The sequence below is a fragment of the Tachyglossus aculeatus genome, chromosome 16 (genome assembly GCF_015852505.1).
Source record: "Tachyglossus aculeatus isolate mTacAcu1 chromosome 16, mTacAcu1.pri, whole genome shotgun sequence".
NCBI classification, from domain to species: Eukaryota; Metazoa; Chordata; class Mammalia; order Monotremata; family Tachyglossidae; genus Tachyglossus; species Tachyglossus aculeatus.
In genome coordinates, this window is record NC_052081.1 from 12,991,157 (window position 1) to 13,015,749 (window position 24,593).

Genomic DNA, 24,593 nt, shown 5'->3' on the forward strand with positions numbered 1-24,593 from the left:
TTGGCTTTGTCTCTGGGATAGAAAATCGCCTAGAGCGGTGGGTGCGGTTGCACGTGGTGACTTGACTGCAGTTCATGAGCTGGGTTTTGCACAGGAAGTCTTTCTCCTTTACAGTGAATGGCTTCCTAATGGTCTTTGAGAAAATAATTCAGAGTGCTGCAGTCTTGGACACCCCATAGGTAAGAGCAGAGGCTTTATGATGAGATGGTTGGGAGAAGGCGATCATTGATTTGACTTCTTTGGAAGGCTCTAAAGGGAATTTCTAACCAGTAAACTGGCTAACATCCATGAGGCTGATAAAATCCCTTCCCTCCGAAAGAGAAGACCTGTAAACTGCAAGACATGGTGTTACACTGATTTAGAGGAAGAGGAAGCAAACCAGAGAAGTCTTGGAATACTAGGACTGGGGTTTCTGTTTTCATTACATCCTAAAAATCTGCCTCAAACATTTCCTCTTTGCTATTCTCCTCCTACTAGCTGAGAATTCGAGAGGAACTGCTCTATCCCAACTCCATCTTCCAGGAGCTCTATAGGGACCAACGTTAACACACAGGGGCTGGGAGATGCAGAGATGCACTAGATGCTCTACAGTCATCTCTGCCCAAGAGGGAAGCACCATTTGAAATGAAAACAGGAGTGTCACTTTCAAAGTGGGGATTAACAGAGAACAAAAAGGGAAATTTTTTAATGGTATCGGTTCAGCATTTACTATGTACCAGGCCCTGTTCTACGCCCTGGGGTAGATAAAAGCTAATCAGATGGGACACAGTCCTTGTCCCACATAGACTAATGGGGATTAGTCTTAATCCCCATTTTACACATGAGGCGACAAGAAGTTAAGTCAAGGCCACAACAGAGCTGGGATTAGAATCCAGGTCCTCTGACTCCCGGGCCTGTGCTCTTTCCTCTAGGCCATGCTGCTTCTCCATCTCTCTCAAGCGCTTAGTACAGTGCTCTGCACACAGTAAGCGCTCAATAAATAAATAAATACGATTGATTGATCTCTAAACACACTCCCAGTAGGACCGACTGAACCCTGAGAGGGACTTTTCTAGAGACAGCTTTATCGTGAGTAACAGGTATTAGCAGATTGTACTTGGGTGGCACAGGAAAGCAGATAACACTGAGTTAGCAGCTCACCTTTCAGTCTGGCTTGGTTTCACTACCCTCAAATTCCTTGCAGTCCAAATCCCCAGCCTCCAGATTGTATACAATCCTTGGTAAATCCTCTTGCTAGACTCTTACCAAATGGTCTTTCCCTAGGGGATCTCCAAGTCTCATGAAGATAGGGCTCTGACATTCATTTACTGGAAAACTAAGCACCCACATTATCATGTGTTCAAAGAGCCCTAACTTGAATATATGAAGCAAAATGAATTTAACTGTGGAACCTCAGGCTCCCTGACATCCTGCTTCTTCAACTCTCTGATATGTTGCTGACTTGTACTTCCCAAGCGCTTAGTACAGTGCTCTGCACACAGTAAGCGCTCAATAAATACGATTGAATGAATGAATGAATCCTATAATGATGACATTTGTTAAGCGCTTACTATGTGCAAAGCACTGTTCTAAGAGCTGGGGGGGATACAAGGTGATCAGGTTGTCCCACGTGGGGCTCACAGTCTTAATCCCCATTTTACAGATGAGGTAACTGAGGCACAGAGAAGTGATGTGACTTGCCCAAAGTCACACATTTGACAAGTGGCGGAGTCGGGATTAGAACCCATGACCTCTGGCTCCCAAGCCCGGGCTCTTTCCACTGAGCCACGCTGCTTCTCTATATTATTCCTATATTCCTATATTATTATTAGTATTATTATTATTATTACCTTGTATCTACCCCGGCTCTTAAAACAGTGCTTGGCACATGGTAAGCACTAGCACTTAACAAATAGAGAAGCAGTGTGGCTCAGTGGAAAGAGCCCGGGCTTTGGAGTCAGAGGTCATGGGTTCAAATCCCGCCTCCGCCAACTGTCAGCTGTGTGACTTTGGGCAAGTCACTTAACTTCTCTGGGCCTCAGTTACCTCAGTTGTAAAATGGGGATTGGCTGTAAGCCCTACGTGGGACAACCTGATCACCTTGTAACCTCCCCAGCGCTTAGAACAGTGCTTTGCACATAGTAAGCGCTTAATAAATGCTATCATTATTATTATTATTATTACCATCATTATTATTATCCTAAAGGGAGGACCTGACAAGCTAACGTGGCCACGTGGCGCCACCTGGAGACAGATTCTTGTATTGCTCCTTCATTAAGCCTCAGCAGTGCTGGCTGTGGGTCTAGATTGTGGTTTCTCCTTAGTCAACAGGGATTGCACAGGGGTGTCAGTGGACACTCTTCTCTCTTTAAATCCTTTTTTTGATTACAACTACTGCTGAAGAGGATGAAAACGGATAAGGTAAAAGACACCACAGGGTAGCCTAGAGGAAAGCACACAGGCCTGAGAGTCTGGGCTCTAGTCTTTCAGCTTCTCCTACAGACTGAAAGCTCCTTGTGGACAGGGAACCCATCTACCAACTCTGTTATACTGTATTCTCCCAACCACTTAATAAAGTATTCTGCACACCATTAGCGCTCAATGAATACCATTGATTGGTTGGAATCAGAGGGTTCTAATTCCAGCTCGACCACTTCAGTCATCAATGGTATTTGTTAGGTGCTTACTGTGTGCAGAGCACTGTACTAAATTCTTAGTATTTGCCTGCTGTTTGAACTCAAGCAAGTCATTTAACTTCTGTGCCTCAGTTTCCTCCTTTGTAAAATGGGGATTAAATTCTACTCCCACTGAGCCCCATTTGTGACAGGGACTGTGTCTGACTTTATCAGGTATCTAGCCAGAATTTAGTATACTGCTTGGCACATAGTAAGCTCTTAATATATAACACTACTATTATTTATTAAGAGCTCATTGTATGTAGGGCATTTTTCTAGGTCCTGGAGTAGTTATAGTTAAGACAGGGCATGGTCTCAGGTCCATAAGAATCCCACATCTAATTTTAAAAATTAAGCAGTTCTTACCATTGGAGAAAAGAAATAAGATATGAAACAAAATGTCTGCCCTGGGAACCAGGCTTCAGGACCTCTTGCAGACACCATCTCCCTGCCAGCCCCTGGGATTTGTACAGAGTTTAAGGCGTTTTCTCAATACTGTGCATTTTTTAAACCATTTTTTTGTTGTTGTTTTTTTTAACCCCAGAAGGGCCTTTTGGAAAAGAGATCCTCAAAACCCTCCCAAGAAGCTCCCAATACACTGGTCAAAAGGAAAATACTTTCTTGTTTCATCAGAGAAATTCAGCTGAGAGCTGGTAACTCTTCCTGTGTTTCACAAGCCCATAACCTTGGCATTATCCTTGACTCCTCTCTCTCTCATTCAACCCACTTATTCAATCTATCACTAAATCTTGTGACCATAGGCAAGTCACTTAACTTCTCTGTGCCTTAGTTACCTCATCTTTAAAATGGGGATTAAGACTGTGAGCCCCACAGATTGCGTACAACCTGACAACCTTGTATCTACCCCAGGGCTTAGAACAGTGCTTGGGACATAGTAAGCACTTATATATCATCATTATTATTGTTATGCTATTCAGTTATCTCTATTTCTAGGTCAGTGGCTGGACTAAGGATAAAATTACCAATACCCTTAATTGTCCACTGCCAGTTTCCACCAGCACCATTTTTGTCCAAAAATACTTAGAGAAGTCAAATTTCATGTTATATCCCTCAAAGTGTATTTGTTAAGGGCTTACTATATGCATCAAGCACTGTTCTAAGGACTGGAGTAGAGACAAGTTAATCCAAAAACAGTTTATAAAGGGCGGGGGGTAGGGCAGCAGCACAAAGGAGAATGGGGAAGCTCTTTGGGATACTGGGAAGCGGGATGTAAGCCAAATCTCAAATTTCTGATCCCGAGGCTAAACCCTAAAATGCTCATGGTGACAGCTAAACCTCATGTTTTTGTTTGTCAGCGGCCAAGTCCCAGATTTTGGCTGTATGAGGAAAACTCCAGAATCCCGAAGAACTAAGCCTCTATTAGCTAATGCCGACCTCTTGGAAGAGCAACACTGCCTCACTCAGTGGGATTGGAACCCATATAACTTGGTAATCTCTACCCACCAAGCTGATGGTTCATGTGAAAGAAATCCCAACTCTTCAGCAGAACCAATCTGAAGTTCAGGCTGACCACGAAGCACGAGCAATCAATCATATTTACTGAATGCTTACTGTGCGCAGAGCACTGTACTAAGTGCTTGGGAGAGTACAATATAGCAGACACATTCCCCCTGCCCACAACAAGCTTACAGTCTAGAGGCCAGCATAGCCCTAGAGTTGACAGCTAGCAAAACTGGCTAATGCAGTGTTGGGTATTTTGGGAAGAAGCATTTTTGTAGCGGAGGTTTAAGGCAAACCAAACTATAGCGCTAAAACATTCCTGGCCCAAGTCACATCTGACTCATCACTGTAACAATAAACCAGATTGTTCCTTCACTGGACTTCTGACCTGGGGGTGGCAAGGTGCTTGTGGGCAGGATCTGGTTATATGGCAAGACTCAATCTCTGGTACAGAGCTCTGCAATACAGTGAAACTCATACATTATGTTGACGGATCGGAGGGCTGCTGTAGCTAAAACAAAGATTACATAGTCTTTGTTTTTCTTTCTCTCTTCCCCACCCCGTCCCCCTTCCTTATAGAAGGAAAACAGTTAAAATCCTTGAGACTGTTCCTGGAAGGCAATGATTGTGTGTCTCGGCCCAGAGTAAGTACCACTACAAAACCAGATCATTATTACATACCTGAGAATCCTTGTTGCTCCACTTCTCTAGATGGGGAAGACTACTTCAAAGACACCTAGAATTTTTCATCTTGCTTTTTGTGGTGCTATGCTACATGGACATGGGAAAAAATGTACAAATGGTGCCAAGTAAGCCATCACACACACTGGTGTTTGTCTTACAAAAAAAACCCCTGATGTTTAGAAAGACAAAAGCAGTATGAGTTTACCACTAAAGATAATTTTATTCATGTTCACTCAATTTGGCTCTCCTCCTAAGTGCAGAAGCCTTAGTTAAGGGTGCAGTCAATTCTGGCAAAGTCTGAAGCTTTGAAATAATTTCTCTTCCCAACTAGGCTAGGATTTTGATTGAGGCTTGTACCTTCTACCTTTAGAATTAATCCAGCGCTTTGTATGTCCCAGTTAACAAATGACCACGGACAGTTTCTCCCCTATTCAAACAGTTCCAGAAAGACATCACCATTCTCAAGTGCCCATAAAGTGTAGAGTCCTGCTCTAGATGCTGGTGAAGCCAGTGTGAAAAGTTGGGGCATCAGCTTTAGGGGCCAGCATTTCTATTTATTTATTTATTTATTTATTTATTTTACTTGTACATATCTATTTTATTGATTTTATTTTGTTAGTATGTTTGGTTTTGTTCTCTGTCTCCCCCTTTTAGACTCTGAGCCCACTGTTGGGTAGGGACTGTCTCTATATGTTGCCAACTTGTACTTCCCACGTGCTTAGTACAGTGCTCTGCACACAGTAAGCGCTCAATAAATACGATTGATTGATTGATTAACATAAAATTTCTAAAACCCATCAGCCCTGATGGGCAAGGAAATACCTACAGATGTAAATCACTCGAGATTAATGATGTGGGGGAGGCAGTGTGGATGTCAGGATTCTGAGATTATTTTTTGTGCTTTACTGGTTCTTCACCTCCTGTTTCATTTAATCTTAACTTCTAACTTTTCACTATTTAAAAGTACTAACTGACCTGAACGATCTTCTGAGTTTAGTACTTCAGTGTGCAGCTACGACACGTTCCCTTGTAGCGCTGGGGTTGTTCTTCCAAAATTCTGCATTAAGGAAAACTCACATTGTTCCAACCACACACACACAAGGACATGCAGAAGCCATTTCTTCCATTATGGTGCTGGCATTGTCATATGAACATTCCCTATTTCCCCATCAACAGCTTAACAAAACGCGTAGTGAAACGTGCATTTCGGTAGAACTGAGCGTTATCGAATAGTTGCTGGTGGGAGGCATTTAAATTTGAACAAATTAGGGAACAAATGGGAACTTGTTTAAATTTACAAAATTAGGTTTCAGCTAAAGGCTAGGATTGCTGCAAGTCTATCCTAAGCTTCAACTACTGATTGGGTAACGATACTAATAGTGATGGTATGGGTTAAGTAAGCACTTACTATGTGCCAGGCAGTGAACTAAGTGCTGGGGTGGGTACAAACAGAGTTGGACACAGTCCCTGTCCCACGTGGGGCTTAGTCTCAATCCCCATTTTACAGATGAAATAACTGAGGCACAAAGAAATTAAGTGACAGCCCAGGGTCACACAGCAGACAAGTGGCAGAGTTGGGATTAGAACCCATGACCTGTGCTCTATCCACTATGCCACACTACTTCTCTAACAAAAAGAAACCCTCAGTAAGGCATTGCTGGGACACCATAGCACAATATAGGAGCCACTCCTGCCAGTTGAAGAATAGAGGTTTTTTTTTTGGATTTACAACAGCTTTGGTATACTCTACATTCAGTTACTGTCATATTATTTCTTGACATTGTCATACCCGTTCTTCCTCCTATTTAGACTGTGAACTCCGTGTGGGACGGGACTATGTCCACCCTGATATTATTATTACATATTGGATAAAGTGGTGATCTTTAAACCCTCTGTTAACCACTGAACACTGAAAGGGATAGCTCTTTGGGTGGAAACTGTATCTTCTCATCCTCCTCGTTTCGACACCTGAGTCCTCTACATGTAGCAGCAATATTAAATTTATGCCCAAGAGATCTTTCCCCCCAGGTCAAGAACATCTTGAAACCATGTTTTCTGCACCGCAGATCTCATGAAATGATGCCGGATACTAGGAGCACGTGGCCTTCCGGTCTTTGTAAAAGGCTTCGATGGAAGTAAGTACCCGAGAAATTTTCGTTGTTTCCCATGTTCATTACTTCCACTTCTGTAATAGTCAGTATCCTTTCAACTATCTGGAGTTAGCTCTTCCTGAAAATACCAAAATCTATGAAGGATTTGGGCAGGTTACAACTGGAGGCTGGAACTGAGGATTAGGGTTGAAAATAGGACCAAAGTCAGGAACGAGCATGGAGGTAGAAGTGAGGATAAGAGCTGGGCCAGGTGACCTCATTAGCCTTATTAAAACTACATAGCCTCCATTAACAGCACACCTCCTCCAACAGACCTTCCCCCACTAAGCCCTCATTTCCTCTGCATTGCCTTTGCATTTGGATTTGCCTTTACTCAGCTCTCCCTCAGCCCCACAGCACTTAACTACATATCTGTAATTTATTTATTTACATTAATGTCTGTCTCCCCCTCTAGACACTAAGCTCATTGTGGGCAGCAAATGTGTCTACCAACTGTGTCACAGTGCATTCTCCCAAGTGCTTACTAAAGTGGTCTGCACACAGTGAGCGCTCAATAAGTACCACTGATTGCCCTGGAAAATCATAGCTGAAACTACGGGTCTCCCTTACACATTCCTGTTTAATGTCTATTCTGGAGATTCTGTCTTTGCTCCGCTGAACCAAATATATGATGGAGGATGCCCAGATAAAAGGCTTTACCAATGGTCTACCAACAATGGTGCATCTGTACTCCACTTCATCCTAAATCCATGTGAAGATGAACTATCTGAGCCCCCAAACAGTGCCAGGACACCAGATGCTAGTAAGAATCTGACCTCATTTTCCTCTTCCATGTAACAACTGCCACTAGAAAATCTTTATCTTCAAAACTTACCCAATTATCAAAACTGAAAAAATTAGAAAGATAAAATATTCAACAATGACAATTTATTTGTTGGATTTTTTTTCATTTTTACAAAAAAAGCAGGTATCAAAAACAGCAAGAGTCTTCTGAATTTCTGCACCAGTTTTGATGTGAGACGGTAATATATTAATTAACCGGTGTTGAATGCAAATACGGAATACAGGCTGGTTTCCTCTATTGGTTATACGCACTCAGGGTGATCCCATGTCTTTGTTTGCTACAGGGCTTCTGACTAAGCTTTTAAAAAGTACCTGCAATTTTTGTGAGGTGACTTCAGTTGTCCAACAGAGTAAACATTTTTACCATGTGGTCCATTTCCAAAAGCACCAAAACACCACCAGGAATGTGTTTCTGTTTGGGTCCAAAAGAACTGAGTTTTTCGGGATTCCAACTTCCTGGAGAACACTGATCTGAGACACTTATACGGCACGTGAGATAGCAGTTGTGCATTTCATATTATCAAAGGCAGCTAACGTGCTGTGTTGAGAGAACAGCCATTTCCTTTAAGGTACTGTCCAAAGTGTGAACTGCACTATAATCCCTGCAACCCTTTCCATTAGGATCACAGCTTCCTACAGTGGGACAATTTCACTGGGGCAATTCTTTCACAACTAAGCCAGTTGGGCTGTGAGGGCTCACAATTACTTTTGAAGACAACATGATCCCTTGCTCAGAAGTCTGAACAGCCACCCACACAAAGAAAAAAAAAACCCCAATTGGAAAACAGTGGAGGCTGAGAAGAAACACAAAACTCACAGCACAGAGTCTAAGATACAAACAAAACCAGAGCTGAAATACAGGTTTCTTCCATGTGTCCCCGGAGTTGCTGCCCCCTCTGCTCAATCAGGAGACAAATGGTCCAGTTTGCAATGTTAATAGCTGCCAGTCTCTCAAAATACATCTCTGATATGAAACACTGTCTGACTAGCAAGAATTAAGATGCTGCCTCAAGTTCTAATAAAATTTCAGCATCTGCTTGGAAGATCCAGCCAACAGGGGTTAAAAATCTGCCAATATTACAAGTGAATGCAAATCATCCTGTACAAACAAGTTTATACATCACTAAAATTCTTTTTTGAGAGCAAAAAAAAAAAACCTCCTGTTAAATAAAAGAATGCACCTATACAATCCCAATTTTTCCTAAAGAAAAGCTGATATGCTTTTTTAAGATATGAAAGAAGAAGCAAGACAAAGCTGAGAGAGACAGCGGCGGCCCACAGGGCAGCGGTGGCATTTGGTGGTTTTGGTCTTTGTACCAGCGACTTCTGCTCATGTCCGGGCAGCCACCTCCGCTGGACTAAACTGTTTTCCTGGCTGTCAAGACGCGAACGATGGACCCCACCCCTCCAGCAGCAAGGGCCTGCAAAGAAAGAAATGGGCAACTGTTGAGAAAAGTTATCAAAGCTGCAGTTTTGATTGGAAAAAAATCAAACATAAACAATGAACTGGTCCACTGAGCGAGACTGTGTATCAAACTCAAAGCTACAGATGTAGAAATGCAACCAAATTAAATTGTCATTTCAAAGAGTTACAAGATCAACAAGTTTGGATCACCCACCTAATTTTAAGTTCACAAATCCAAGAATAAGCAAATATAAAGTGGGAAAGAAGTACTACACCCCAGCTCACATTCTTCATTCCTCTCCTCGCTGTGCCTCCTCATCTTTCCTGCGTCCAACCCCTTTCTCATACCATCCCTCCTGTCTGAAGCTCCCTCCCTCTTCAAATGCACCAAATCGCTCCTCTCCCCATCTTCAAAGCCATACTGAAGGCCTTCCCCAACTCATTTATCTTCTCACAGATCTTATCCTGCCCACCCCCACCAAATGCCACCTCAGAATTTTTGTGCCAACTACATAATTAAGCTCTCATACCCATCAGTAATACTTCTGTATTGACTTACACATCCTATTTTTTAAGCATTTAACACATACATCCATTTCTCCTGTGTTTAGTCACACCTGCTAGAATGTAAGCTCCTTCAGGGTAGGGTTTATGTCTTCTAACTACTCGACTGTCTCCTAAATGTTAAGTGCAATATTCAACACGGGTGCTTAGTAAATACTACTGATTAACTGCAAGAAGTGATAGGTGTGGAAATCTACGTGGACTGTTGCCGTGCAATCTGAGCTATTTCGAGCCAATATGTCAACATCTGAACACCTTTTTTCCCCACATCAATATCTAATAAGAGATAGTGACATTTTAATTAATTCTAATTATCGCAAACCTGAATACAGAGAACTGTCCTAAATGTTTGGGAGTGTACAGCCATGACCTAATCTTTAACTGTAGGGAAAAAGCATGTACTAATGGACAAACCACTAGGAAGCAGAAGTTCCAGATGCAATCCTGTGGTTGGCTCAATAGGAAACTATGTGAAAACTGCAGGGCGTTTAAATTCGATGATAGTTAGCAAACCTTAGCTGTTTCTTAGTAGAACTATGAGAAACATAAAGAGATCCGGGGAAGAGAATCTGGTGACAGTTGAGTATGGTTTACCTGAAAATTTGGTAGGTATTATCAGGGACTCTGCTTTCCCCTCTACCCACCCTATAGAAACTTGCTTGACTTCTCAGTAGTAGTTTCCTTAGGGCACCCCATCCTCCAGGCCAGCACAACGCTGGGATGCTGGATTAGATTTGGAGAGGAAAAATATGAAATGTGTTGATAAAATGACAAGAGGGTTACGAATTTATTTATACCCACTCTCAACACACACAAACACATATTCAACTACTTCTAACTACTCTAAGAAAATATTTTTGTCTTTCCTGTAAACTCCTCATAGCCAGAAACATGTCACGGCTTCATTTTTGTATTTCCCCAAAACTCAGTACACTGCATTTAACCATACTACTTGTACTATTATTACTCCTAGGACCCCCGAAGCAGACTGAGGTGGGTCTAGCGTTGTAAGCTACTCATGTTTATTTTGTCTCTCTGGTTCAGGGATTGCTCTTTTAGGAGGATGATGGCCAAAGTGATATTTTTCAAAAACAAATCTTTTCTCTCGAAACCACCTTTGCCTCATGGAGGCACAACTTATGTGATCTTGGGGGCATCTATTTAATATCTTTGGACCTTAATGACCCAGCTGGATAACAGGGATGTTGATCTAACTGCAGAACTGGGGGAGGAGATAGGATACGACTACTTTAACAATCAGGACTGTTGGGAAAACTTAGCAGACACTGTATTAGTGTTGAGCAAAGTAACTCGATTTTCAGCCATACTCAATGTTTGCTGCAAACCATAACATACTGCAACTACGAGTGTGTGTAAATGTACACATCCTCCTTTGCCCTCTAAAACTAGGTTTGTACCATTCCAGCGAAATGGAGGATTAAGCAATTTTACAATGGATTTACTTCATATACAGATCCAACCAGAACACTAGTCCTGTACATAAAACAAACCTACTAGGTCATTTTTCAATCCTCCTCTTCACTTGGGCTGTGCAGATCCAACCATCATTTACCAAGAGTACTTTTTAAATGACTTTTGCTACTGTTACTTTTTCTTGCCAAGCATTTTGCAAAGAAAAAGGAAGTTAAGTTCACTTTTTCTGCTTTCCCCCCATCACTCAAAGTTCTACTTTTGTTTACAACACTTTAATACACACCATGTATAATCACAACGATGGTTTTCAGATAGTTCCACAAACGATGTGGAACTTATTTTCAAGTAACTACCTGAAATATTGAAGATCACGGAGAGTAACCGGGAAGGGTGCGTAACTCTGAGTTATTTGAAAGGAACATATGGATTCATGTCTTATAAACCTACCTTTTCGTGCCACTGCAATAATACAGCACTGCTGTTATCCGAAGGACTCTCGAAGCCCTTGTAAATGTATTTCATTAAGAGATCCACTCCATTCTTGTCCAGAGACTGAACTGCCTTTTCAATATCATTCGCTTTAAAAGAGATGAGCACCTTCAGGACAATGCTGCCTGCTCGATCCTGCAAACAAATAAAAGCGTAATGAGAGGGAACGGAGAACCTTTGGTATTCCGTAAGTCGGGATCATAAGTCTGGATTTCACAAATTTTCTGTCTTTTCTAAAGGAGCCTCAACCACTGTAATTGGCAGTCATGTGATTTGGAGACCAATCTGTACAACCCGAGCTGTGCAGAACCACCCACCTACCAACAGTGATAAAAACAGGTCTGATGAAATGAAAAGGTGGCAGGGTGGTTAATTTTATGGGGTTCCCCACAGAGTTTCATAAACCATGCACTTTTCTTCCCTAAAATTTAAGTTAAACTGCTGAAATGGCTTCTATATTTGACATATTTTATAATGTATCAGATAATCATGATCATAACCTTGATTCACTGAAGGGACGAAAAAGCTATTGAGAGTGACCTTTATTTTGTTCCAAAAAATTACCTCATTTTGCAAACCTCAGGTGGATGAGTTTCAACATGACTGACATCATCATAATGGTATTACAGACTCACCTTAACAGCCTGACTCTTGGTATTGATTGGAGGGTTTTTCAGAGCTGCTTGCAATGCAGCTGTCATGTTCCCTGTGATGGAGGTTAAGGAAAGCCAAACACTCACGAAAGCATTAGAATTGTTCTTTAAATGTTAAATATTTAAATATTCCATTAGATAAATCATCCAGCACAGTGGCAAGATAAAGTTTCAATTCTATGAATGCAGAAAGTCAATTAATGCACAGAGCTGAAACCCAAGAGGAGTGCAGTCATTTCTGATAAACACTATTACTGCCATTTCACATCTTGGCTATAAAGTATTAGGAGACTTTCCTCCACAGCACAAAAAGTTCTGGGCATAACAAAATCCATAAGTGGTGTAGGTAGATTTGGTGCTGGAAGAAATGGCTGTGTGTATATCCATAGAATTGGTCAGGCATAATGCTACTAAGCTTCAAAGCCTCTGCTTCGGTCTTACTTTAAAGTACTCTGTGTTCCTGCAACTTCACAATCTTTAATATTGTAAAATAACAATGAGAAATATGGTGGACTTAATACAGGAATTTGTAGCCAGAAATGTCAGCATCGGTAGTATCTTCAAACCAACTATAAAATTCCCACTGAATCAATGGTTATTACCATGTAACTGCCTCAATCTGAGGCTCTTTGAAAAGACAGCTGCCAGATTACAGTAGAAATAACTACACTGGAACAGCCTGTTCAATATTAGTGACTATATAAACAAAGCTCATGATAGAACAAAGGTTATGTCATTTGTTCTCATTCTGATTGAGGAAAAAAAATACATTGGCCTTGTTACTGGGATTTCATTTTTAAGTAAATCTGGGAACCAGCTATCATTCAACATGTAACACAAATGAACAGAATGAATTAGTACCATGAATTAGTACATGGCTATCGGTGAGACTTTTACTGAAATAAAATATCGGGTCAGCCTGCCACTGACTTTATGTGTTTTGAAGGTGAATATTCAGAATGGTCAAATAATCTGGAATTGATCTACAATTCAGTTAACCCCGCAGATACTGGACCAAAACAATTAATCGGAAGAGGCACGGCAGAAAAATAACTTCCTCTTTCCTAATTTTAACTTGTTTAAATTTTGCCTTCAGAAAGGTTATCGCAAATTGTATTTATAGACTACACCTACAGTCTCATTCTCGCCCTTGGAAACACTACTGGCTAAGCATTCATGACAAAGTGAAAGCCAATCAGAGAGAATGTACAGTTATTTCCCTAAAAGGAAAACCCCACAGTCAGTTCATCTGTTTCCTCTATCTCTGAGTGCAGACACTGGTTCCATGAGGGCAAGACTGTCCCTTGTCACCCACAGCTTACAGCAGACACTCTTTCCCTGCATATTAGTACGTGCTGACTGGGGAAGAAGCAGATCCATCAACACATTATCTTGGAAGAGTATATCATGAGATCAGGACACATTACAATCCAGAGCAAGAAAAAGGAGAATATCGGGCAAGTAGGAGAAATGATTTTATTCACTTTACTATCCCTCTGGTGGAGAAATGGCCAGCAGATTAAGATAAAAAGTTGAGCAGGTGGAGGGGGGAGAATAAGGTACAGTTTTACAATTGTTTTCAAGGCTGCAGCTAACTGGTTTTCCACCCCCCTCTTTTTTGAAATCATCAATAGTTATAAGGTCCTTTGTATAGAAACGATGAAGAGCTAGACAATATCTGATAATATTTAATTACACGGCCATAATGTGGCAAATGTTAAGAGAGTTTGATCACAGATATCCGAGTTTGGCTGTGAGCCTGCCGAAGCTTTTGCAACTCAACTGAAATATTACTGAATGGCAAGGTCTCTTTAATTTGAATTTAAATGAGCAGTAATACAAGAAATAAACCAAATAACTTATTTTCTGGTCCACTTCTTCATCAACCTGTTTAAACTACCATTTAAAAGACCTGAGTTATAACTACCTTCCTCATTTCCTGAACTCAAGAACTAGAATAGCAAAAAATGAATTCCAACAACTTAGGTCTGGAATTTTTAAAACCTGTTTTAGATGCAGGGAGACTCACATCTTCCCTACCGGATGTCATAAAGTACAGTCACAACCGGGTGTGAATATTCACAGCAGGCACAAGTTCAAACAGAAATTCAAGCAGAGAGCAGCATCTAAAATGGAAGGGAAAGGATAAGAGAAAACCAGAGACCAGAATTCAAGCAATTTATCTGCCTCTACTCAGTGGGGCTGCTTTTTAAACCTTCATTCCTTCGATGTTATCAGGCATCCTTTCTAGCAGCCTGGGTTCCTTTCCCCAGGCTTCGATCTGCCATGGCCTACCTTTTTTTTTTTTTTATAGAGCTGTGAACCCTAGCCTCAAAACAGTCAATTAGCCAAACTGCCAAGGAAGGCGAAAGAATCCAATGAACGGAAATAATAATGATGGTATTTGTTAAGCGCTTACTATGTGCCGAGCACTGTTCTAAGCGCTGGGGTGGATACAAGGTAACCAGGTTTTCCCATGTGGGGCTCACAGTCTTCATCCCTATTTTACAGATGAGGTCACTGAGGCCCGGAGAAGTGAAGTGACTTGCCCAAAGTCACCCAGCTGACAAGTGGCGGAGTCTGGATTAGAACCCACGACCCCTAACTCCCAAGCCCGTGATCTTTCCCCTAAGCCATTGTGCTTCAGAGGGGAGCCCCTAAAAGGGTGAGGAAAATGGATTTAAGCTCTCCCACTCTCCCATCTCCCCTCCAAACCAGAAAAAAAAAGGGTGTGAGCCCGTTGTTGGGTGGGGACTGTCTCTACTGCTGACTTGGACTTCCCAAGCGCTTAGTCCAGTGCTCTGCACACAGTAAGCGCTCAATAAATACAACTGAATGCATGAATGAATGAACAGGACAGGTTTCGTTATCCCCTTTATTCCTGTTTTGTTTTGTTGTCCGTCTCCCCCTCCTCGACTGTGAGCCCGTTGTTGGGTAGGGACCGTCTCTAGCTGTTGCCGACTTGGACTTCCCAAGCGCTTAGTCCAGTGCTCTGCACACAGTAAGCGCTCAATAAATACGATTGAATGAATGAATGAAGTTGTCAGGTTGGGGCGGGGGGGGGGGGGGGGGGGGGGGCGACGAGGATAATGCCGTCCTTTCCAGAGGCTGCATTTCGGGGAGACAGTCCCACAAGGGTTCCTTAAACACTGGGCGCTTAGCCCAGTGCTCTGCACACAGTAAGCGCTCAATAAATACGACTGAATGTTGTCAAGTTTGGGGGGACGGACGTGAAAAATGCCGTCCTTTCCAGAGGCTGCATTTTGGGGGAGACAATCCCACAAGGGTTCCTTAAACACGGGGCGCTTAGTCCAGTGCTCTGCACACAGTAAGTGCTCAGTAAACACGACTGAATGAATGAAGTTGTCAGGTTGAGGGGGGGCGGACGAGGAAAATGCCGTCCTTTCCAGAGGCTGCATTTCGGGGAGACAGTCCCACAAGGGTTCCTTAAACATGGGGCGCTTAGTCCAGTGCTCTGCACACAGTAAACACTCAATAAAAACGACAGAATGAATGAATGAAATTGTCAGGTTGGGGGGACGACAGGGGAAATGCCGACCTTTCCAGAGGCTGCATTTCGGGGAGACAGTCCCACATGGGTTCCTTAAACACGGGGCGCTTAGCCCAGTGCTCTGCACACAGTAAGCGCTCAATAAATACGACTGAATGTTGTCAAGTTTGGGGGGACGGACGTGAAAAATGCCGTCCTTTCCAGAGGCTGCATTTTGGGGGAGACAATCCCACAAGGGTTCCTTAAACACGGGGCGCTTAGTCCAGTGCTCTGCACACAGTAAGTGCTCAGTAAACACGACTGAATGAATGAAGTTGTCAGGTTGAGGGGGGGCGGACGAGGAAAATGCCGTCCTTTCCAGAGGCTGCATTTCGGGGAGACAGTCCCACAAGGGTTCCTTAAACATGGGGCGCTTAGTCCAGTGCTCTGCACACAGTAAACACTCAATAAAAACGACAGAATGAATGAATGAAATTGTCAGGTTGGGGGGACGACAGGGGAAATGCCGACCTTTCCAGAGGCTGCATTTCGGGGAGACAGTCCCACATGGGTTCCTTAAACACGGGGCGCTTAGCCCAGTGCTCTGCACACAGTAAGCGCTCAATAAATACGACTGAACCAATCAATCGTATTTAGAGAAGCAGCGTGGCTCAGTGAAAAGAGCCCGGACTTTGGAGTCAGAGGTCATGGGTTCGAATCCCGGCTCCGCCACCTGTCTGCTGTGTGACCTTGGGCAAGTCACTTCACTTCTCTGGGCCTCAGTTCCCTCATCTGTAAAATGGGGATGAAGACTGTGAGCCCCCCATGGGACAACCTGATCACCTTGTAACCTCACCAGCGCTTAGAACAGTGCATTGCACATAGTAAGCGCTTAATAAATGCCATTATTATTATTATTATTGTTACAAACTGGCAACATCTAGAGACAGTCCCTACCCAACCGGGGGCTCGCAGTCTCAAAGTCAATTCCGGGGAGCCGATCCCACAGGGGTCCCTTAAACACGGGGCGCTCAGCCCAGCGCCCTGCACATAGGAAGCGCCCGATCAACACGGTTAAATCAATCAATCAATCAGTCAATCGTATTTATTAAGCGCTTACTACGTGCAGAGCACTGTACTAAGCGCTTGGGAAGTACAAATTGGCAACACACAGAGACGGTCCCTACCCAACAGTGGGCTCACAGTCTAAAAGGGGGGGGGGGGGGGGGGGACCAGGCTTCGCTTCTCTGAGCCTCGGTTACCTCATCTGTAAAATGGGGATTAAGACTGCGAACCCCACGTGGGGCAACCCGATCACTTCGTATCCCCCCCCCCCCCAGCGCTCAGAACGGTGCTTTGCACATAGTAAGCGCTTAATAAATGCCAACGTTATGATGATGAAGGGGCGGGGGTGGGGAGGGTCAGGGCCCCTCAAAAGAATCAGTCGACGCCCACCCACCCCCCGTTGGGTGGGGGCCGTCTCTGTTGCCACCTTGGGCTTTCCCAAGCGCTTAGGACAGTGCTCCGCCCTCAGTCAGCGCCCCGTCAACGCCCCGTCAACGCGACGGATCGATTCGGCCGGATTTTTACGGCTTCCCCGACAGACCCGTTAACGGGAAACCGACCCGTCAACGGGCAACCGTCTCGTCTTTTTACGGCTTCTCCGACAGACCCGTTAACGGGCAACCGACTCGTCAACGGGAAACCGTCTCGTCTTTTTACGGCTTCTCCGACAGACCCGTTAACGGGCAACCGACTCGTCAACGGGAAACCGTCTCGTCTTTTTACGGCTTCTCCGACAGACCCGTTAACGGGAAACCGACCCGTCAACGGGAAACCGTCTCGTATTTTTACGGCTTCTCCGACAGACCCGTTAACGGGCAACCGACCCGTCAACGGGCAACCGTCTCGTCTTTTTACGGCTTCTCCGACAGAGCCGTTAACGGGCAACCGACTCGTCAACGGGAAACCGTCTCGTATTTTTACGGCTTCTCCGACAGACCCGTTAACGGGAAAGCGACCCGTCAACGGGAAACCGTCTCGTCTTTTTACGGCTTCTAAGACAGAGCCGTTAACGGGCAACCGACCCGTCAACGGGCAACCGCCTCGTCGCCGCCGGGCGAAGGCGCGGAAGGATATTGTCGCAGGCAGGAGTCCACCTCGGCCTCGTCGGGCCCGGCCTGGCCGTCGCCGCCGTCCTCCTCGTCCACGAACTTGTTCTCGTCGTACTCGTCGACGTCCACCTTGCGGAACCGGGCCGACGACACCGTGTTCTTCGCCATATCCGAGCTGAGCTGAGCTGAGGCGGCCCCTTCCCTCAGCGCCCTCGACGCCCTCTTCCGCTCTGGGGCGTCGCCGGCCCCCCCCCCACCCACTGCGCCTGCGCGCGCTCTTCCGGAAAAAGGCCCCCACCCCACCCACTGCGCCTGCGCGCGCTCCTCCGGAAAAAGGCCCCCCCCCCCCAATTCGGCCAGCGGGGCGGCGCGGCCCGGACTGCGCAGGCGCGGGGCCGTTGGGGAGGAGGGAAGGACCGCGGCCGGGACCGAGGAGGGGAGAAGCAGCGATTGGTGGAGGGCCCCCGCCACGTGACCCGGCGTTGCCTTGGAAACGCGCGCGAGAGCGCGCAGGGGCCGCTTCGAAGGATGCTGAAGGCGAGGCGGCGGCGACCACCGCGGGGATGGAGGGGGGCGTTGAGGCGGCCGCCATCCCCCCAGCCCCTGCCTTCATCCGCCGCCACATCGGCCTGAGGTGACGCCGGCAGAGCGGGGAGAGGCGCGGATCATTCACTCACTCGGTGGTACTTATTGAAAGCTGACGGTTGTGCAGAGCGCCGTGATTAATAATTATAATAATGGCATTTATTAAGCGCTTACTACGTGCAAAGCACCGTTCTAAGCGCCGGGGAGGTTACAAGGTGACCAGGTTGTCCCACGTGGGGCTCACGGCCTTCATCCCCATTTTACAGATGAGGGGACCGAGGCCCAAGGAAGCGACTGGCCCCAAGTCACACAGCTGACGGGTGGCGGAGCCGGGATTGGAACCCACGGCCTCCGACTCCAAAGCCCAGGCTCTTTTCCACCGAGCCGCGCTGATGAGCGCTCGGGAGAAGGGCCGCGGTGCCGCCTGCCTCCTTCATCCGCCGCCACATCGGCCTGAGGTGACGCCGGGGGCAGTGGGAGCCCGGGGGGGAGAGGCGCGGATCATTCACTCACTCGGTGGTATTTATTGAAAGCTGACTGTTGTGCAGAGCGCTGTGATAATAGTAATGATGGCATTTATTAAGCGCTTACTACGTGCAAAGCACCGTTCTAAGCGCTGGGGAGGTTACAAGGTGACCAGGTTGTCCCACGTGGGGCTCACGGCCTTCATCCCCATTTTACAGATGAGGGGACCGAGGCCCATGGAAGCGACTGGCCCCAAGTCAACACAGCTGACGAGTGGCGGAGCCGGGATTGGAACCCACGGCCTCCGACTCCAAAGCCCAGGCTCTTTTCCACTGAGCCGCGCTGATAAGCGCCCGGGAGAAGGGCCGTGGTGCCGCCGGCCTCCTTCATCAGGCCACATCGGCCTGAGGTGACGCCGGGGGCAGTGGGAGCCCGGGGCGGCGGGGAGAGGCGCAGGTCATTCATTCACTCACTCACAAAGTGGTATTCATTGAAAGCTGACTGTTGGGCAGAGCGCTGTGCTAAGCGCTCGGGAGAAGGGCCGCAGTGCTGCCTTCCTCCTAGGGGAAGAGCGGGCGGCGGCCGCCCGGGTCCCCTATTGCAGGGCTGGGGACGGAAAACTGTGAGCCCACTGTTGGGTAGGGACTGTCCCTATATGTTGCCAACTTGTACTTCCCAAGCGCTTAGTACAGTGCTCTGCACACAGTAAGCGCTCAATGAATACGACTGATTGATTGGGGACACACTGCGGTGACTGCCGGCTCCTCGTGGGTGGGAGAGCGTTTCAGGGGGTTCAGGGTGCAGGAGATGTTGCCAAAGCCGAGTTTGGGAAAGGCCAACAGCAGCCCAGGGACCTACCTGTCTGTGCACTGCGCCCAGTTTTTTTTGTGTGCGTGGTGCTTAAGTGCTCATTATGTGCCAAGCATTGTATTAAGTAATAAGAATAATAATGATGGCATTTGTTAAACGCTTACTATGTGCAAAGCACTGTTCTAAGCGCTGGGGGGGATACGATGTGATCAAGTTGTCCCACGTGGGGCTCACAGTCTTAATCCCCATTTTTACAGATGAGGGAACTGAGGCTCAGAGAAGTTCAGTGACTTGCCCAAGGTCACACAGCAGACTTGTGGTGGAGCCGGAATTCGAACCCACGACCTCTGACTCCAAAGCCCGTGCTCTTTCCACTGAGCCATGCTGATTCTACTGGGGTACTGGCGTAGAGGCAAGCCAATCAGGTTTAACACATGCCGTGCCCTATGTGGGCTCTCAGTCTTAATCCCCGTTTTGCAGGGGAGGTGACTGAGCCACAGAGAAGTCAGTTGTATTTATTGAGCGCTTACCGCGTGTGGAACACTGTACTAAGCGCTTGGGAGAGTCTAATACAAAAATAAACACATTTCCTGCCCACAGTGAGCTTTCAGTCTAGAGAGAAGTGAAATGATTTGCCAAAGGGCACACAGCAGAGAAGGGGCAGAGCGGGAATTAGAACCCAGGTCTCTCTGACTCCCAGACTTGTGCTCTACCCCATTAGGCCACACTGCTTTGGCTCAATTTCCAGTGAGCAGATTTTAAAATAGTGATGACTTGGGTGTTAACTGATGAGAAAAGAATGAGAATTATACCGTTTCAGAACAGGATCCAAAGGGATTAAAGACTTGAGCAGCTGAGAAATTGACTAATAGCCAGCAGGTCTGCTCAGGTGGTCTTCAGTTTGGCAGGTAACTAGCCACAGGTGTTCTTGGGAATTAGCTGGGGGAAAGACTTGCCTAGAAGAGAGCCCTAAATTGGGAAAGCAGGTCTGTGTACCGGAGGAGAGAAAGATCTCAGAAATCTGTTGACTTTTTAAAAAATCATTTGACTGTGGGGGTAAGATGGTGAGAAGGGCACCTTGCACTATTACGGGATCACTAAATTGCTTTGTAAAACCGTCTTGTGGAAATTTTTAAAAAGGCATGAGCCTCGTTGGTTTCATAATAATCTTCAATTAGGTTTGAGGAAACACAGATTTCGATAGGCCTGCTTGGCTCAGTTTAAGATTGAAGCCTAAAGGATAGTTTTTTCTCCTTTCTATTGTTTCATTCTAGTTGAATCCGTGTTGTATTGGTAATAGTATTTATTGAACTTCCTCTGGGTGCAATGCACTGTATTAAGCTCTTAGGAGGTAATAAAAATGGTATTTATTAAGCCCTTACCATGTGCCGAGCGCTGTGCTGACCTCTGGGGCAAATACAAGGGAAATCAGGAAGTGACACATTGCCTGCCCGCAAGGACCTTTCACACTAATGGGGAAGACTGACCTCATCATCTAATTGATGGTATTTATTGTGTGAACTATGTACAGAGCACTGTGCTCGAGAGTACAATCCAAAAGAGTTGGCAGGCACATTCCCTTCCCACAGTGAGTGCATAGTCTAGAGACTTGAAAATATTTACAAACTGTAATGAAAGAAGCCATATTCAGTTGAATAATATAAAGGGAAAAAGTGCCTGTGTGTTGGAGACAGCTGGTGGGATTGTATGATTTCGGAAGGTGGGAACTAATTGAGGAAGAACAGCTTCAGTAAGAGGATGGGAGGCAGCAGAAGAGAAGATAGTGAACAAAAGCCGAGAAGGTGTGGTATGAGGAGAACCACATCTAAATGTCTGGCCTTTTTTTTTCTTAACAGTGGTGAGCACCAAATGCTGTATATTCAGTTGTGGGTAGGGAATGTGTTATATGGTACTCTCTCAAGTGCTTAGTTCAGTGCTCTGTGCACAGTTAGCGTTCAGTAAATAATATTGATTGGGTAGAATCTTGATGAATTTTTTCTTTAGCAAACCTCTACCATTACTATCCCTTAAACTATGTAGTATTTACAAAGAGGCTTTCAGGTTTGTTGGGTTTTTTTGTGTGGGGGGGGGGGAGTAATTGTATTTAAATGCTTACTGTGTGCCAGGCACTGTACTAAGTGCAGAAGTAGATACAGGCTAATCAGGTTGGACACAGTCCATGATCCACATGGTACTCAAAATCTTAATCCCCAATTTAAAGATGAGGTAACTGAGGCACTGAGAAGTTAAATAATAATAACAATAATGACGGCACTTAGTAAGCACTTACTATGTGCAAAGCACTGTTCTAAGCGCTGGGGGGGGGGGAATACAAGGTGATCAGGTTGTCCCTCGTGGGGCTCACAGTCTTAATCCCCATTTTAAGGATGAGGGAACTGAGGCCCAGAGGAGCTAAGTGACTCTGCCCAAAGTTACACAGCTGACTTGCCTTAGGTCATACAGCAGACAAGTAGCAGAGCTGGGATTAGAACCCAGGTGTTTCTGAGTCCCAGGTCCAAACTCTATCCACTAGGCTATGCTGCTTCTCCAGTCTTTCAAGGTATGAAGAAAAATAAGATTTTGTTTTAGTGGGTTGTTTAATATTTAAAGTTAGATTAGGTTTGCTCCATTCTTCTCCTTTGCTCTAATCTCCCAACTTCTTTCCTTTCTTCTCTCGCCTTGCGTGTTGACAGTCTTTCACTGTCATCTTCTTGTCTCCTAGTTTCGCCGTGTAAACCACTGCTTTATGCAATACCAATGAATGTGGTCTATGGGAGCTAGAGATCAGATTGATCAGACAAAAGGTGCCCTTGTTACCCACCTTTCCACCTTTAAGAAAACTTTTTCTGAACTATAGTTGGATTTTTGAGTTGCTTTTCTGGAAAGAATGGTTTTAAGGTATCTGGCTAGTAGATTTGTAAATCTTTGAATTGGCTTCAGAATTTCAAAGTAACCACTTTCATTTTTCCCCACAATATGTGAGGAGCCAGATTCTAATGTTAGACATTTGGATGAGGTTTTCTTGAATAAGCACCTGAGTCTATTATTCTTGAGTCATCAAGCACATTTGACTCCTTTGCCTTTTTAGAATTACTGAATTCTAAGACTGTGAAGATGTCTGCTATTATCCATGTCATGGACTTTATTTTCAAAAACTATAGATGAATCCCATATTGAAAACACATTTTTATTCTCCAAAGATGTTGTAGATTAGATGAGTTTCCAGGCAACTGTCAGTGAATCAGTGATGCTAGAGGACAGCAATCCCCTCTCCTTCTGTGACAGAGAAAGGGGTAAAAAGGGAAGTTTGATGCCACTAATCAAGAAAAGATACTATTTTCAGGTATTTAGAACCAAGTATGATCATTCTCTTTCTTTTTTCCCCGAACTAGCTACTGTACATGTAAAAATAGACCCAGGCTCTGAGCCAAACTGGTTTGGGAACAGTTAGTTTTTACTTAAAATGGAAGGACCTATCCTGGATTTGAACTGCAAACAGATGTTTCAGTTATGGTTTATGGTAGCTTGATTTAGTTAAATGTTTTTAACATGGCATATAAAAAAATATCCTTAAAAGTATCTCCGCTCTACTAATGATTATGGTGTGTATACAGCATTATGATATTTTCTCTTTAGAGCATTTACATCCAAATCAAATACATTTGTAGTTTGGGTAAACTCCAATTGTTACTTTTTTAGATAGGGGTAGGGCTGTGAGCCAATAGCTCACCTATCTACTCTTTTGTAGCACTTAATTTTTTATTATTACTAACTAATAATAACAAGCCCTTTCTATGTATCAGTGCTCAGAACAGGTAAACTTAGTAACTACAATTACTACTTTTAGTATTACTGTAGCTACTCATTATTTTGAACATGTACAGTACTCGGTTCCCCATAAATCAAGTATCCTGGCTTTCTCATATCCAGTTCAGGTGTTCTGTGAGAGTACATTCATGTTACATGAAGTAGTGAAATACTTCTGGTAAATCATATTTCCAGGGATTTTTCTCTTCAAAGGTTTTATGACAAGCCACCTTAGTTTTTCTTTCTAACTGAATTGATTGGGACAACTCATTTTTTTTTAAGATTACACAAGGTAATGCCTGAAGCACAAGTACAACAAAGGTATGCCTGTATTTCCACTCCCCCACTTTCCAAATTAATTGTCAATAATTTCAGCTAATCATCTGTAAAATGGGGATTAAGACTGTGAGCCCCATGAGAGACAGGGACTGTGTCCAACCTGACTAGCTTGTATCTACCCCAGTGCTTAGTACAGTGCCTGTCACATAGTAAGCCCTTAACAAATACCATTTAAAAATATCAGTCCCATAGTGGGTAGGTGGATAAACTGTTATTTGCAAGGCTCTGTTAAATCGGTAAACAGAAAAACCTTTCCCATTGCATAACCATCTTGCAATCACTTTAGAGAAAATGGGCTTTTAAATGTCAGTTGACAATAAATGCTTAATGGAAAATCATCAGGTTGTTCCTGCAGACAGCCTTTAATATCAGCTTCTTTAAATGAGTTTGCAATTTCGCTGTCAAATTTTATATTGAAACCAATTTTAGGAGGCTGTTCAGTCATCTTCGTTCTTTTTGTGTACCATCAGTATGGACAGATGAATGGTGATACCACTCTCTAGCAAGCAGAGAACTGAAGAAATGCATGGTTCAACTTTGGTAGTGCTTTTTACAGGTTAAGTTGCTTCCTCGAGAAATCAAGTGATTTCATTACAGTGGACATGATGAGAATTTAGTGCAGTTTCTTTTCAGCCAAAATAGGTTTTATCTAGAATGGTGAATTGTCATTAGCATTCACAAGAGC

At 44.5% G+C, this 24,593-nt stretch overlaps 1 protein-coding gene across 1 annotated transcript; it reads right to left on the reverse strand.

The window, feature by feature from the left end:
* Nucleotides 1-7,817: 7,817 nt before the first annotated feature.
* ARPC5 (actin related protein 2/3 complex subunit 5) lies at nt 7,818-18,110 on the reverse strand. Its single transcript, XM_038757931.1, has 4 exons — nt 17,928-18,110; nt 12,281-12,353; nt 11,604-11,780; nt 7,818-9,174 (listed from the first exon to the last, which is right to left on the reverse strand). Exons 1-4 carry the CDS (start codon nt 18,068-18,070, stop codon nt 9,112-9,114), a joined length of 456 nt encoding a protein of 151 aa, XP_038613859.1. The 5' UTR covers nt 18,071-18,110; the 3' UTR covers nt 7,818-9,111.
* Nucleotides 18,111-24,593: the final 6,483 nt, after the last annotated feature.